At 31.3% G+C, this 17,557-nt stretch overlaps 2 protein-coding genes across 2 annotated transcripts in view; both read right to left on the bottom strand.

Moving 5' to 3' along the window:
• Positions 1-317: 317 nt before the first annotated feature.
• The window catches only part of LOC133190462 (spindle assembly abnormal protein 6 homolog), a 281,161-nt gene continuing 263,921 nt past the window's right edge, over positions 318-17,557 (bottom strand). Inside the window, exon 17 of the mRNA XM_061326116.1 lies at positions 318-332. The gene's annotated coding sequence lies outside the window, so the exon portion shown is untranslated. The remainder of the gene's footprint in view (positions 333-17,557) is intronic.
• LOC133190488 (H(+)/Cl(-) exchange transporter 7-like) lies at positions 1,593-17,395 on the bottom strand. The gene is made up of 23 exons (XM_061326147.1): positions 17,303-17,395; positions 16,758-16,847; positions 16,549-16,614; positions 16,323-16,455; positions 14,511-14,620; positions 14,160-14,303; positions 13,778-13,864; positions 13,436-13,594; positions 12,771-12,881; positions 12,562-12,616; positions 11,719-11,779; positions 11,353-11,491; positions 9,757-9,850; positions 9,236-9,405; positions 7,497-7,548; positions 7,246-7,373; positions 6,975-7,060; positions 5,676-5,805; positions 4,658-4,741; positions 4,253-4,330; positions 3,142-3,228; positions 2,942-3,022; positions 1,593-2,093 (listed from the first exon to the last, which is right to left on the bottom strand). The coding sequence occupies exons 1-23, from the start codon at positions 17,348-17,350 to the stop codon at positions 1,995-1,997; spliced, it is 2,292 nt and encodes a 763-aa protein (XP_061182131.1). The 5' UTR covers positions 17,351-17,395; the 3' UTR covers positions 1,593-1,994.

Here is a 17,557-nt window from a genome sequence, read left to right as displayed (position 1 = left end):
AAATTTTGAGACTATAAAGATAGTTATTTTACCTTCTTAACTTTATATAGGAAACATTTTAACAGAAGTATAATAATAAGAGGTATTATATAAATATTGTAAGAAGTTGAAGGTAACATTAAAAATTTTTACCCCCAAGAAAACCACTGTCAACAGCTGAGGTTGACAATGTTTGTTTTTTTTTCAATGTCACCCTCAATCATATACAATATTTATTATATTAAAGTATTATATTGAATAAATAAATATAACAGTGAATTGTGTATACATAAACATTTTTTGGAATATCACCCATTGTCAAGAATTGTTGACTTTTGCAATGCTTTATCATGCTGAAGGGCATGGTTTCATCATTAAAATTTACACTATTTAAGAGTATAATATAATAAAATACTTTATACAGCATAAATAGTATTACAATTTACTATTAAAGGTTCAAGAATTCAGGTTTAAATTTATGACATTCCAGCAAACCAAATTCATAACAAATACAAAGTGTCCCTGAATTGTCAGAAGTTATGTTATACTAAAAAGTGGAAACTTTGCTGATGTGGAGTAAATTGATGAATTCAAAATAGTTGTCAAAATTTCCACTTGTGAACTTTCACATTCCTGTTAGAGAACACTGCTAAATACTAGTAGATTGTCAAAGTTTCCACTCGCAATTTTTATGATATATTGAAATCGTCAAACTATCAACCCTTCAATACAACCACCTTTGCAGTAAATTTATGTAGGGTATTCAAATACAATCTAAGGACTTCTAAACATTAGTATAAGTAAGAATATCTTAACAAAAATCCTAGTCACATAAATCTCACTCCAACAAATTTTTTTCTGTAAGCCAAGCATTTGTAACTGTTTGTTTTATTTTTCATGTACTGCAAAGCCAAAGAAAGGAATGAACATTACCACTAATGTACGTATATCAATGGTGAATGTTGTGTTTAATTAAATATACTATGGATATCATTAATTTACAGAATGTGTGATCTTTTGGGGAACAAGCGTATAAATTTTAAAGGAAGAATAAACCCAAATTCAACAATCATAGATTTTGATGGGATATATTGAGATACCTGTTGTATTAAAATAGGTTTGATCTAAAACATGTAATGCCCAGATTTACATATCGATGTCCATAAATTTAGAAGGGGGGGGGGGGGGTCTGTTCAAGTACATGTAAGTTAACTGTATTTGACACCTTTTCATTCATAAATCCTTATACACTTTATCGAACTGATTTTCCACAGAAGAAAAAAAAAAGCAAAGTTTTGAGATTCACAGTTACCTGAATTCAGTTTAAAACAAAGCATTGAGCCATTATGCCGTATAGTTATTTTTCAAAGATAACATTTATCACAGTTTAAATTTAACAATTTCTAAACCTCTCTGAAGTCAGAAAAAATAACAATAAAATAAAAATTTCAAATCGCATGGGTTGTCTAAAAATAATTTAAATAACATATTGTCTAAGTCATGCATCATGCAGAGTGAATCAGTAGAGATAACTGTGTATGTATATATATATATATATATATATATATATATATATATATATATATATATATATATATATATATATATACTGTACTTATAGATAAGAAACTGATAGTTATTGTGTAGCTGGTTCACTTACTGCATTTGCGTAGGTCGTGGAATGTAGATGACTAGATGTAAACATACAAACACACAAGCATTTGTTCAAAATTGTACTAGTTTGACATTTTGTAAATGCCAACTGTGACATATTGATTTATCAAACTTCACTGAAGTTCTAAATATACTCTGTCCCTGAAAATCACTTTATGGTGAAGATCATCACTTTGAAATTAACAGTTCCTCCATCCCTTTGGTGAAGATCATTGAGTTGAAATTAACAGTTTCTCCATCCCTTTGGTGAAGATCATTGAGTTGAAATTAACAGTTTCTCCATCCCTTTGGTGAAGATCATCGAGTTGAAATTAACAGTTCCTCCATCCCTTTGGTGAAGATCATCGAGTTGAAATTAACAGTTCCTCCATACTGACTTTCCAAAGCTTTTTTGTGACTTTGTATCTTGCAAGATCCTTCCTTGTCACCATTCCAACAACCTGATACGAAATAAGCACATATTCAAAAATAGCTCAACAATGTAGCCCTCTCCATTTTATTTAAGGGGGGGGGGGGTACAATTATAAAGGATCTCCATAATAGTGCAAGTGCAGGAGTGATTCACTCCCACATGGCAGGCGGTAAATCTAGTACTGCCGACTCCAACTGTCTTGGATTAATGTTTTTCGATGATATTCTCTACCTCGCTTAACAGCTTCAATTCAAACCTTTCAGACACATTAACTATGTTGAAGTCAATTCAAATAAACATAAAAAATATCAAAATTGTTATGAATGGTGGCGATTATGGACTAAATTGAGCAGTTCGATGAATCAGTAGTCATTTGTGGTCTCTACATTTATAACTTAGTACTATATTTTACTGCTTCTGGACAGATTGCATTATTCTATGTAGCATTGTTTGCAACTTTATATTTCTGGAAATTAACTATAACGTAGCAAGTATGCCCAAGAAGTTGGAAACCATTCTTTTTTGGTGAAATGAAGAATATTAATTAAAAATTGCAATCCAGAACAACTGGGAGTCAGAAATCAAATGTTCTCAATCCCCCCCCCCCCCCCCCCCAAAAAAAAAAGAAAAATGGAGGGGAATACATTATTGCAGCTAAGTAGGTTACTACTAAACAGAAACACATGTATAGATGAAATTAGAGTAGAAATATTGCAGAATTTAATATTACATGCACAACAAAATTGTAATCAGCATGTACAAGTATACAAACAATTAATGATAATGTTTGATTTTAAAAATAAGATTAACATGTAAGTTCCTAGATTATCCACAACAATCATATATCTATGAGAACTAACATGCATGTGTTCGTACCTGGTGATGTTTGTCGACCACCACAAGGTGCCGAAGACCAAGAGCTCTGAACAACTTAAATACCCTTGGATAAAGAGAATTCTAAAAAATAAAATCAAGTAAAGAGAAATAAATATGAAATTTTTAAATACACATAAATGATGCATATTTACATGTATATAAGTCCTGATTTATGCTTCATACTACTTCATAATACTTACATCTGTAACACAATATGCGGCAGGATTCATGTATGGCTCTAAATTCATTTCACAATTGTCACGTTCATACTGGGATATTTTAATTTGCTGCAATAGATACAAGTATATTAAATTTTTTGATACCTTTTCATGAAAAGAAACAAGCTTTTAACTTTCATTATGAAGACCTTGCAGTTATTAAAGATACCATGATTAGATAAATGTAATATGAAAAGAATAGCCCATTTAACATACGAAAGAGCTAAGTTCAATTTTATGTACAAAATAGACCTGTCCGTGTATAATTATTGACTGTCACTGATATTTGAATTCAAAAATTAGTAATTATAGAGCAGAGTCTTCATGCTTTCAAGCAGTAATTATAGAGACTTCATGCTCTCATTAAGAATGAAATTGTTTTCTTTCAAGATTATTAGATTGGAAAGCATTACTATTAAAATTGCATTGTTTTTGAATTCTAAAGATAACTGGTGTACCAATATTTAGTACATTCAACTAAGAATTCAAATATGATTGCAACCTTTCATCCAAAAATCATATATTTTACATCAATAATAGAGGTAACAATTTATATACAGTTAAAGTTCATTATCTCAAACTCAATGGGACCGAGAAAAAACTTCGAGATATCAGAGGATTCGAGATATCAAGGGTAAAATAGTTAAAGAATATGTGGTTGGGACTTCCAAATCACTTCGACATATCCATGGTATTCAAGATATCAGTGTTTGAGATCTCGAAGTTAAACTGTACTTGTAAATTCCTGAGGATCAGAGGTTGTGCTCTATTTGAAATATTAAGATAAATATTAACCATTTTTGGAAGAAATTCTCCAAAAGGGAAACATAATTCATGACACTGTAATTCTTGCAGACACTCTTGATAAAATTGTGTCATTTCAGACATCATATTTTAGATATTGTTCATGTAATATAATAAGACTAAATTTTTATTATATTGCTTGTCTGAACAAGGTGAATTTTGTGAACCTAGCTCTTTACTTCAAAGTAGTATGCACAGTGTGATTAAAATTTACCAAGAAATAACCAACATTTGAAAGAAAAAAAAAAATTATTTATGTATCGTTTATGAAGTGTCTCAAAATACTTACTCTGATAGGAGTAAACTTTGGATACGCATCTCTAAAATCCTTAGTTGTCAAATTCAAAGTTTGATTATCTCCATATATCTAATAAATAAATCAAGTAAAATAAAAAATTGACCAATCTTGTGCTTTACCATCATTACAATGGTCCTGATTTGAAAAAATCCTAAGAACATTACATACTGTAAACCAGCTTTCTTTCAACATTTGGTTAACCTGCAAGTTTGTGTGAAAATTGAAATGACTTAGAGTTTGTAGCAGTTAACAAGAAAATTACTTTTGCATTTAAAGAGAAAGACTGAAAAATCAACAAAATAAACCACTGTGCATATGTTAGAATGATAGAAAATTGCAGTGAAAGAAAGTTAGTTTACTTTAATGAATTACATTCATTTCATATTTAAGGCTTACCCTTTGCTTTAAAAGAACTATTAATTGTGATCTTAAAATTATTCCTCTGTAGGTTCCAAATGACATTTCTCCATCCTCTGATGACTACAATATAGAATTTTGAAAAATTATGCTATTTAAATCATTCTTATTTCATATTTTGATTTATTTCTCAATAAATTATAAAGAGAGAACCCTGCATGGCTTTTACAGATTCATATCTGCCAGCTTTTGCACTGTAATGCCCGGGGACTATTTTTGCATTTGCAATTGTGACGTCACAATATGTTTTCCTTTCTCTCCATTCTTAATGACATCATGTACATTTGATGTCACAAATATCCATATTTAATATCTTAAGAGTGTTAACGACCAGGAATACAGAGAAATTCCATTCATAGTAGGAAAAATGTATTTGTATTAAAATATGTACTAAAAAGGTTATTGACTGAATAATGGGAAATATGCCCGCTCTCGGTCTTTGCGCAGATGCAGTCCTCACAAGCTCTGTCCACTTCATTGTGCAAAGACCTACTGTATTTTCCAATATTCAGTCAATAACCTTTAAATATGTCGCATTTAACTGCATGGCAACTTCATTATCATCTGAGTAGTAAAATGTATACAAGAGAGACATTTCTTAGTTTGATTAAAAGTCACTAAAATCATTAAAATATATTTTTTTAATACATGTATTATATTTTCATTCTTAATCTAACAATCTATTATGTAAACTTTTAAACTGTAATTCTTCCTTCATAAAATTCTTCAATAAAATAAGTTTTTTGTTGCCTTGACAAGGATGCTTTCCTCACACAATTACCGTTTCCTTGTCTTTCTTCATATTAGAAATTATCTTTTACTTCCAAATTATAAAGCATTGTACAAACTTTAAGTCTGTTCTTTATAATTCATACTAGTATATACATGCAACTGCATTTCTGAATAGATTGAAGAAATTCAGTGAAACACACCTACACTTCATATATCAGGATTAAAAGTCTCATTATGATGAAGAAATCCAATGAAACACACTTACACTTTGTATATCAGGATTAAAATTCTCCACTACAGGGAAGCCATTGTGTGTCTCTTTGTTAAGAACCTCCATGATTCTGCCAACAGACTCCCTCACTCGGAACACAGACACAGGATGACTCATCACCTCTCTAGTACGAAAATAAAAACAATAAAAACAAAATTCATCTTCTATTTTTCACACTATATAAGTACTGTAAATACACACCTATAAGTGGGTTGTATTTTTTAGGTTATTTCGCCTCGGTCAATATTGATCTTTTTCTGGTGAATAACAAACCATATTCACCACCGAAAGAGTCCTTAATTGCATAGTATTTACCTGTGTTTAAATAGTATTTTTTGAACTTGATTAATATTCAAACTTATTCTCAACACATCAATTTCATAAGATAATCTTCGGAGTTGTTTAAAAAACTACACATTTCGCTGTCAAGAAAAATACCATTGTTTCTAGGACTTGCTTATGTCAGACGTAAAGTTTTGGACCATAATTAATAACTAAACATTTCGCTGTCAAGAAAAATACCATTGTTTCTAGGACTTGCTTATGTCAGACGTAAAGTTTTGGACCATAATTAATCAAACTCCCAAAAAATCTGGCTTATAGGCGAGTATATACTGCATGCATTTTAACATACAAAATGTTAGAATGATAGTAAGGTTTGAAAAATTAATATTTGTTTTATATTCAATTACATTCACGTTAGCATAAAATCTATGCATTTTAATGCAAAAAAATGAAAATAAATTCACTTAATCAATAAATTCTATATCAAAGTTTGTTACAATCATAAAATTTTGCAAGGAATTGTTTCAAGAATTTGTAGGGGATCCCAAAAATACTTCACTGTATCCATAAATTTGCTATATCCATGTTCATACTAAAAAACATTTCACTGTGTTTAAATTTAAGTTGTATGTGCCTCATGCTGGAAGTTACCAGTAATATAAATATTTGGTACATGCATGCATGAAAAACTATATTTTTTATACATGCATGCATGCACATACTTAATATTTACATATTAAGCTTCCAGTACATGTATGTGCTCCATCTTCCAATGTAATGGTAACAAAATTATGAATTGAATAACCTTAACTGTTGTACGTACATCTTGTCACCCCTGCTTGAAATCTATATCCCTTGCAAGCTAGCTTCTATAGTCAGTAAAACACCCAAGTTAGAAACATATTTGGCAGTCTTAATTTATCCATTTACAGAAAAGTTCACTTGCCTCCTGATAGACAGGCATTTCACTGTGTGCTTAAGATATAATACAAGCTAATTAAAGCATACCTGGCTGGAAGATTTGTTAATACTGATGATGGCTCCCATCCCAGGATGGGCACACCCTGTATGTGGATATGCATGTCATAGATTCCCTGTAGATTAAAATATTTTTTTTTAAATAAAGGATTGTTCCTGAATATTTTTAATTACACTCTGTTTTCATATTTCTTTTTTATCAAGTCATAATGTGAAATTTGTTCATTTGATGGAGTAATTAAAAAGATGTACATATAATATATAAATTGATCTTTTTAATTTCTTTTCATTGTTAACTTACCTCATTAAAAATGTCCCCCACCCATTTAGCCACAATGAGAACAATCATGATAGGTAGACCGAACGTGATGTTTCCTGTAGCTTCCATTATGATGACAGTAAGACTTATTGTCATACGTACAATACCCCCTATAAATACAGAAGTTTAGTTTCATTATCATATCATATTGAATTAGGGGAATTGATTATATGTAATATCTAAAAATTTCATTTAAAGAAGAGGAGGATTTTTTAAAAATGAAAATGACTCACCTAGTTGAGCTGCAGCTCCTATTAAAGAATACTTTCCAAAATCTACCCAACCCTGAAAATATTTAAGTTTTACAATGTAAGTCTCGGCTTCTCAAATTTTTTACAAGGCAGCAACATCTGAAGTTTTATTTTCTGGGAAGGTTTCTATCTTATAATGATCAAAAAAGAAATTATTTCCAAATCTCCTTTGTCTCTAAATATTTCCAAAAATCATAAACTGAAATGAGTTATTGGTACTGATTTTCACCTTATACAAAACAGATATCATCCATCATAAAACTCAAAATTTTACTATGATTCTTTACTGATCTTCTCCAATTTGAAGATATCAAATTTTTAACTTCCCCCCAGTGGGAGGGAAAAAACACAATTGTTCAAAAAGCATGTGAGTTGTTTTCATCAGAAAGGGGTGAATGGGTCATAATTAATTTTAAAAAGGAGTATTAATTACCGGGTACCCTATTGTGTGGAGTGTAAAATTTCAAACTGTAGAATATGTAAGCAATATAGGTTGGTAATAACCATAGGCAGTATCATAACATATATCACTCTATAAGGAATCTATATTTTAGATTCCTGGCATATAACTGGTTTTGATACTGTCTAATATGTCTCAACGTTATTTATAAATTAAAAAATTCCTGCTCAAAATTCTAATGGAAATATTACAGGTAAATAGTAAATCTGTGCTTCTGAAAAATGTGAAATTTATGCAAAAATATTCTTAATAGTGCAGAATTTTCACATTTGATATGCCGATCTTAGTTTTCATGAAACAACCCCTTCAAATTTACCTACATGATCAACTGACATTTGCAGTTGTTTTCATTATGCATGATGGAGAATTTGTTTTAAAATCAAAAAGTCATCCAAATCATAAGACAGTTAGGAAACAAATTAAGCAGAGATTCAACTCTGCATGATTGTAATCAGGAAATGACAGCAAGCTACAATTTCTTGTGTTAATTGTTAATGAAGTCAACACAATACACAAGTCACACTGTACATGTAATTATACCATTTGGTGACCCCAGAACCTGCAATTAAGTTTGATTTATTAATACTTTGGAGAACTTCTGAATCAGCTATTTCTTATCATTGATAGAATTAATAAAAGATGTTAAATTCTAGGTACAGAGGCACATTTAAAGAAATAAAGTGGTGAAGCATTTTCCAATTCCCTGTGTACACAAACTTTTATGCTTGTGTTCTATTTTGTCAAATAAAATGCATAAGAATTCTATTTAAATATGATGTTTAAGACATCTAATGCCATTCATTTTTCAAAAACAGTTTATTTTCAAGAAATATATACTTCACTTTGGTTTATATTTGAGATATTTAAGATGAATTTGCTGGATTTCTTGATTTTAGCATATTTCTCACAAACATAATATTTGGATATACATGCACATGCTCATTTAAAACATACATGTATGTTACATGTCCCTTTTTACAATTCACTACCATTCAACCATCACATTGATATCTAGATTATGGCAGCAGTGTGGAAAAATTTGGAGGTACCCATTAAGTGTTCAATATATTGAACTTAAAATGCTATTTCATAATATGCTCAGGATTACCAACTCACTTTGACATTTCCCTGGTATTCAACATAAAGGTGTTTGAAGTACCCTTTTTTTTCTCAAAAATCCTCATAATAACTTTAGAACTAACAGGGATTTTAACTCTGTTCTTCAAAAAACAAAAAACAACATAATTAAGAGAGTATTTACCACATCTGGGAAGATATAGTTGAGACAGATCCCCACCAGTCGTCCCCAGGCAGCACCGACCAAAAGACCAGGTATAAAGAGGCCACTTGGTACGTAGAGTCCATAAGTCCAACAGGCCAGTATAAACACACACAGGCAGTATACAATGAGGGTGGCTGGTGCATAAGTACCTATATAGACAGATAATTAAAAAAAAACCCACAGAATTGTTGTTTTACACTGGAGTTTTAACAATGGATAAAACATGGAATTTTTATTTGCCAGTTGGGTCAGGAAATATGATTATTCATGTATAGGAAACAATTAACCTACAGTTCTGCTCTTGATCTTGAGCCAGTGCAATACAAGCTTGGCTATACATACTTATTATAGCAAAAATTCCTTTTCGAACAAGATAAAAATTGGAGAACTAAAATTTTGACAATATATTGTGCATAAAGATAAGAAAACAAGTTCAGTGTATACTAAAATTCACATTCAACTAAATCATACAAACTACTGACAATAGAAAACTGATAAACCTTTGGCGTCATGAAAAAGACTTTTGACGCTATCTTCTGGAGACTGGAATAGAATGGAGGCTGTAGAACTATACTGTCCATCATTGCAGTAAAACTAAAAAGGCAAAGAAATAATAAGTGACTGGAAATGTTTGATTTTATTTTTTTACTGCTTTTGACTATATCTTATACAGAACTGGTGCTTAAATGACTGCATGGTCACACTTACATATACATGTATATATACATATTACTTCCCTTATGAAACAAAATACATTTACAAGTATTATTAATCAATGCAAAGCTTTTCATTTTATATATAACGGGAACAAAAAGAATTTTTAAAAAAATTGTGACACATCAAACATCTTCACAGCTTCAGCCATAATCAAATCTTCCACATATTTGTCTAAATTATATATATGCATTTTGCACCAGTACATATTTTGTAAAATTCTGTAGCATGCAGTCTGTTAGAATGAACATTTAAATTACTATTCCATTTATTAAAAGATATAAGAAAGTTTGGACATGAAAAATGCAACAGAAATTTACACATACAAATGTACTTTTTAAAAATCATTTTAATCGTGAACAATACCTATACAGTGTAAGTTGTTTTAATTGTGTTTAATATATGTACACTGTTTATTGTTTGGGTAAGTCTGATATCTGTAAGTATGAATATTTTGAGTTTCTGCAATTATTTTGAGTTTGTGCAATGTTTGTATAAAATGTTAGTTATTTACATACAATAGCTGTACAGTGTTAGTTATTGTAATTGTGCACAAAATCTGTTTTAGTTATCTGTGTACAATACCTGTACAGTGTTAGTTATTTAAATTGTGTGGGATACCTGTACAGTTTTAGTTATTTGTGTACAACACCAGAACAGTGTTAGTTATTGTGTGGAATTCCTATTATACAGTGTAAGTTATTTTAACTGCAATACCTATACAGTTTTAGTCAAATATGTACAATACCTGTACAGTTTTAGTTATTTGTGTACAACACCAGAACAGTGTTAGTTATTGTGTGGAACTCCTATAATACAGTGTTTATAGTTATTTTAACTGCAATACATGTACAGTTTTAGTCAAATATGTACAATACCTGTACAGTTTTAGTTATTTGTGTACAACACCAGAACAGTGTTAGTTATTGTGTGGAACTCCTATAATGCAGTGTTTATAGTTATTTTAACTGCAATACATGTACAGTTTTAGTCATATGTGTACAATACCTGTACAGTTTTAGTTATTTGTGTAAAACACCTGGAAAGTTTTAGCTATTTTAGTTGTGTGTAATACCTGTATACCGTATTATTGGTTATTCTAATTGTTTGGAATACCTTTCCAGTTTTAGTTATTTGTGCACAATACCTGTACAGTGTTACATATGGAGTTATTTTAATTGTGTGGAATACCTGTACAATATTGGTTATTCTAATTGTGTAAAATACCTGTACAGTTTTAGTTACTTGTGTACAATACCTGTACAGTGTTAGTTATTTGTACAATATCTTTACATTGTTATTTATTTTAATTGTGTACAACAAATGTAGAGTGTTAGTTATTTTAATTGTGTAAAACACCTGTTATTTCAACTGTGGAATACCTGTACAGTATTGGTGTCCTGGTCATGTATCATGGGAGTACAGTTATTATTGAAGTACAGGGAAACATAACCAACTGTGGCAGTGATGATGGCTACAACCATTGCCTCAATCACTCGATCTCTACCTTTATTTATGTACCTGAAGTCAAAAATTAAAGTAAATCCTGTTCAAGGCCAATCTTAAGCTGATCAACAAATAACTTAAAAATCTATATATTTTTTTAAATTCAACAAGCAAGATAAAAAAAGGAAAATTTCACAGTTATTTGAAGGTACATAGTTGATAAAGATTTTGACTGAAAGATTGGTACTTTAACCCTGTTGACAGCATTATATGCTTGATAAATTTGCCAAGAAAACACTTGCCTTCTCCTAAATTTAGTTAAAACATAGTTAAACTGGTTAAATAAAGCACCAAAAAGCCCACCTGCAAAATATAATGCATAAAAATTTACAGTTCTTTGTGAGAATATTTCTATCTTTTTTGGCTCTGAACTATTATTTTTGCACCGAGAGTGTCATAAACATACAGAGTCAAATACTTATATTTACCTTTGTTGTCACATAAACTTTCAAGAAATTTTTTATATGTATTAAAAGAATAATCAACTTTTTTCCAGATTATGACTCTAACCTCACATTTTCATTTACTGACAAACATCTTTAAATGCAAGTAATTTTTAAGGATACGACACTATTACAACATGGTTAGGGATAAAAACATGATGAGATTATGCTCAAAAGAGACTGCTATAATCACAAAGAAAATGCAAGGATTTTTAATGCATAAATGTATACAAATTTTATAAACTTCTCGTGGAAACCATTTCAAATTTAATCTACAGTTACTTTTAATCTGTTTCTTATTTTAATGTTTCTATTTGATAGAAAATCACACAAAGAATTTGAAATATTTGCAAATGGGGGGGCTGGGGGTGGGGGAGGGGGTGGGATTGATAAATTTACGGTCTGAAACTGCTTTAGAATGGAAAATGATGGTGGCTGTTCACATTGAGTTAGGGAGTCACTGATTGCAGGAAAATTAGAACAAAAAGAGGAAATTTAGCAATAGCATATGACAGGAAGTCGCTAAATACAAGTGGTTGCTATGACAGGTTTGAGTGCTGCATATACCGGTACACAAGTGTTTATTTGTTGTTAAATAAAATTTCCTGTTGACTTTTAATCTATACGTGATTCATATCTTACCTAATACTCCCATCAATATAAAAATTGGAAGTTCAAAGGCAGAGTATGATGTTGTCTGAAAAAAAAAAAAGAACTAAAAGTGCTAGTAAAGTACATGTATGTTAAAACAACTTTGCATTCAAGTATACACATTTCTACAAATCAAACCATGAAGAGAGAGAGAGAGAGAGCAATGAGATAGAGATTCTGACAACATGTAAAGAACTTACATCAAAATTACCAAAGTTAAACAACCCAGGATAAGACAGATCCCAGGGATGACCTTTTATGTAGCTTTGTATGACGTTAAGTGTAAATGTAGACATCATGGAGGCAAAAAACTAAAAAAAAAACACATATGTACATAATGATTTGATAACAAATAAATCAAACTTTACAATACCTGTACAATGGGTAAGGTAGCAAAATGATACCTTGATATTTTTCACTCTTTTCCCCAAAAGTGACATTAATCAATCTTAAGCAAATATACATGTATGTACATAATGATTTGATAACAAATAAATCAAACTTTACAATACCTGTACAATGGGTAAGGTAGCAAAATGATACCTTGATATTTTTCACTCTTTTCCCCAAAAGTGACATTAATCAATCTTAAGCAAATATACATGTATGTAACACAAATTTACAAGCCATTCTCAGGTTCATAATAAACTTGCAACTTTTGTATCAAGTATGAACTACCAATGTGTTCTGGGAATCTTTTATGTTATCATCTTATATAATATTTGTAATCAAAATGACATTGTTTTGAGTTTTCCTTTGCAAGAAAGCTTGCTGATGCTAAATGATAACTGAAATTTTATTAATATACAATGCAGTGAAAGACAATTTACAACATTGAAAAGAAGTTCTTTAATCAAACACTTACTATTCTCCATGCTAAAGCTTGGTTCCAGAAACTAGCTCCCTCCTCCAGACTGAACAGCACACCCCCCACTGGTGCCCCAAAGGCAGCAGACACCCCAGCTGCTGCCCCTCCAGCCACAAAATCTCGTTTTTCTGTGTCAGCCCGGAAAAATTCAAATATCTGTAATATATATATGTACACTGCTAGTTTCCACAAATTTTCTCAATTCTTACATTGTGCAGTACATTTATTTTCAAAAATTAACATTTAATTTTGTCTTTATTTCAAAGTTTTCTTGACATATAAAATTACAATGACAACTTAGAGTGATATACATGTAATTACAAATGTTGTAACACATACTCTTAAGTCAAATTTTCTGAATGTGTCTGATCTTCCTTGAGAGATTCCAGCTGCTATCACAGCACCAGAATGTATCATTGGTCCTTCCTATTGAATGAGCAACACAAAGATTATTGATGGAAATTCATTGAGCTTCCATCTTATCAAAATTATGTAGTACCTGTACTGTTTATACAAAATGGTCCTGAATCAAGTGGGTTTCCCCTCAATGTTATGAGTTTCAACAGATGATTGAATGAAGCTTCTTTAATAATTACAATTTACTTAAGATCAAATTAAATATTACTAAGTTTTGCTTCTTAACATAACTTAAAAATAAAATTGTTCATGACTTTAAATTCAGAAAATTTAAAGTTTACTTTAAAAATTCTAAAATGCAAACCTTTCCTATAATGAGTCCACCTGCAACTGAACTTATGACTCCAATGACCTTTACAACAATGGTTTTCAAACGAACAACATGTGGTACTTTGACCCCATTTAGGTAGCACTTAATCTGTGGAATCCCACTTCCAGCTGCCACAGGCTGAAATGTATTACAAATGTATATTTAATAAGAGATGTCATTTTATGTTTAAATTCAAGATGAAATAATGAAAGCATTTAATGAAAAAACTATAACAAACCAACAAATTACATGTTAGTATGGATCAATTGTATATTTTAAAAACACATAGAATGAACCATGTTCTTTATATTACCAGGTATTCCTTGATTTACAGTGAATCTTTACCTCAAAGCAGGCTGTCAGAACTGCTGCAACAAACACAAGACCCCCATTGATCCCTGCCCAGACAAAGAGGGGGATCTCCATACATTGGTCGTCCACACATTTGTCTATATCTTTAGCAGTTCAGAAAAAATAATATATGACACAATTTCTAAACACGTAACTTAAGGTGTTATTAAATCATTATAAAATGTATGATATGACATACAAGGGGGCTGCTTGATTTTTAAGACTGTAAAAATATGTTCAAATATTCTAATTTGACATTGAAAGTAGCTTTTTTAAGAGGAATTAAAGCCAAATATAATGCTATGGTGGAAAAAATTATGTCAGTTGTTGAAAATTTTATTATATATATTTTTTCATGATTAAAATTCACTAAGGATAAGTATGAAACATTTCTTATTTATCACTATGTACGAGGGGCATTTATAATTTAATGAATATTAAATAATAAAAACTGTTTAACATAGTTTTTCAAGAAAATTGATTGAAGAGAATCAAAATTTAATCAATTTTCTACAAAACTGTAAATAAATTAAATTTTCTAAATAACGCGAACCCGAGATCTTGACGTGTGACGTAAACGACGTCTGCAACACTATAGCAAAAAACCATGGGAAGTGAGGTTCCTAACCAGTTAGAGCAAAGGGCATACTGTAAAGTAAGAGCGCTTCTTGGTTATAACCCGACAGAAATTAAAGCTGATTTGAACAAAGTTTATGGATCTTCTGCACTCTCCTATCCAACTGTTCTGAGATGGGTACGTCGATTTCAAGACTGTCGGCAGACGCTTGCAGATGACCCTCGTAGTGGAAGACCTGCAGCTGCCATCACCCAAAATGAAATTGACACTGTGAAACAGATCATTGAAACTGATGCAAGATACACCGTTAATGACATTTCTTCTTTCACTGGGATCAATTCGTCAGCAGTATTTGAAATATTAAAACACAGACTAATGTTGAAAAAAGTTTGTGCTCGACGGGTCCCCTACATTCTAACAGATGAGCAGAAGAGGGTACGGGTAGAAATTTGTCGGCAGTTATTAGAAAAATATGAACATTGCGATTTCAGGCGTTTAAACGAAATTGTCACTGGTGACGAAACGTGGATTTTCTTTTTCGAACCAGAAATAAAACGAAATAATAAAGTTTGGGTGACTGACGTCAAGGACAGACCACAAATTGCACGGCGTAGCCGCACAGTTCGGAAAGTTATGTACGCTATTTTCTTTAATTCGAAGGGACCCGTCGTACAAATTCCAGTCCCAGAGTCTACCAGTGTCACTGCTAAATTCTACAAAGAAAAAGTCTTAACCCAAATTGTGTCACATTATGAAGAGACCCGCCCTCGCACTGGAACCCGCGGCATACATTTGCTTCATGACAATGCACCAGCCCACAAAGCCTCGGTTGTTACCGAATATTTGGCAGAGATGAACATTAAAACTTTACCACATCCTCCATACAGCCCTGATCTATCCCCTTGTGACTTTTGGCTGAATCCACTCATCAAGGATGCCTTAAGAGGACGCCGTTTCGAAAGCCGCCAAGCTGTAGGAAGTGCGCTATACCAGTGTCTGAAGGGTGTTCCTAAATCGGCCTATAAATCGGCTTTTCAGAAATGGATTCAAAGACTGAAAAAATGTGTAGAAGTTGGAGGAGAATATTTTGAAGGACTGTGATAATCTGTATCTGTGATATTTTTGTTGAATAAAATGCAGCGAATAAATATTCATTATTTTTCAAATACCCCTCGTATAAATTGTGATTATGATTTTGCAGTTAACACAGTAAGCTAAACAAAGGATACATTTTTTGATGATGCTGAACTTGAGATCTGTAGATTTGATGACACAATAGTCAATGAGGCTTGCCACCAGTCCAGTCAGAACTCCAACAAAAAACATGACTAACCATCTTAACATCTCAATTACCACAATATCCTGTCAAACAAAAGACTTATTAAGTAAAACTTTACAAACCATTCATGTTGATAAAGCACTCCTGTTTTCCCAGAAGTATGAATGAGTACTTACCCTGACAGACTTTGTTTTCTCCTCCATTTGGTATAACTCATTTTCACAATCATCATAATCCAAACTCTGTAATACAACACAGTCCATCAATTAATCTACTTTCATTATCGTATAACATTAAAAAAAACCCAATGCAATTGAATTAATTAGTATATTGACATTAAGTTAATTAATTTCATGCCAATTGCAAGAGAAATAGCTATACAAACCTCATATTCTCCAGAGAGGACCTTCTCTGTTGCATAATTAAGTTTATTTTCAGAATCAGATTCATCTTCCTCACTTGATTGATTTATTACCTGAAAGCATAAAAATTTATTCCCTATTTTCAACCCTTCTTAAGATTTGATATATTTAATCATTTTCATAGCTCGGTACAGGGGCCTATATACTAAGTATATAGGCCCCTGCTCAGTATAAACTTATGATAAACAATAGTAGCATTGTGCTGAAACAATGGTTTACTGAACTGGATACTTCATATTTTTGGCTGGTATAGTATAATCAATAGGGTATATGTTGCTGACATGTAGCCATACAGTATGAAGAAATAGTCATCATCAAGCCTGTATACTACATCTAATTTGTCCAAATTAGGTTGTATGCATACGACCTGACCTGAACACTGCTGAATCTGATCTAAATCTGATATTGCTTATGGACTGATGAAATGTCGATCTAGTTTGAGTGAATTTTTCAACATTTTTTTCTGCATTGTTATTGACATTTTATATCATACTGTTGTAATACATACCGAAGTAGGTCTTCTGTTAATCAACGGAGTTCTCTCGGAATCATCCATGATCACGTGAAAATCATATGTTGTTTTGCTTCCTTATTCCAAGAACATGTCATGTTTACATGATTGAAAAAAACAGAGGACTTCCGAAAAAGAAAGTGAAAGCATGTCAACTCTTTCTAAAAAAATTCATGCGATTTGTTTATTATTTTCTTGAAAAAAATCTTCACTTTACCATATAGATGAAAGTTTTTAAACAGATGGAAACTA

Source organism: Saccostrea echinata, unplaced genomic scaffold (genome assembly GCF_033153115.1).
Source record: "Saccostrea echinata isolate AGI-Se365-2 ecotype Australia unplaced genomic scaffold, CSIRO_AGI_Sech_v1 ptg000022l, whole genome shotgun sequence".
In the NCBI taxonomy this organism is placed as follows: domain Eukaryota; kingdom Metazoa; phylum Mollusca; class Bivalvia; order Ostreida; family Ostreidae; genus Saccostrea; species Saccostrea echinata.
The sequence above is the reverse complement of the archived record's forward strand: the minus strand, read 5'-3'. Positions and strand labels throughout refer to the sequence as shown.

What these genes read in the sequence shown, in the direction of transcription:
- LOC133190488 (XM_061326147.1), bottom strand. Translation starts at nt 17,350, where the DNA reads ATGGATGATTCCGAGAGAACTCCGTTGATTAACAGAAGACCTACTTCG. An exon ending in AGGACACCAATACTGTACAG is followed by an intron (nt 9,851 to 11,352) that starts GTATTCCACAGT and finishes TTGCCTTTTTAG; the next exon opens with TTTTACTGCAATGATGGACA. An exon ending in TGGTCGACAAACATCACCAG is followed by an intron (nt 2,094 to 2,941) that starts GTACGAACACAT and finishes ATTTCGTATCAG; the next exon opens with GTTGTTGGAATGGTGACAAG.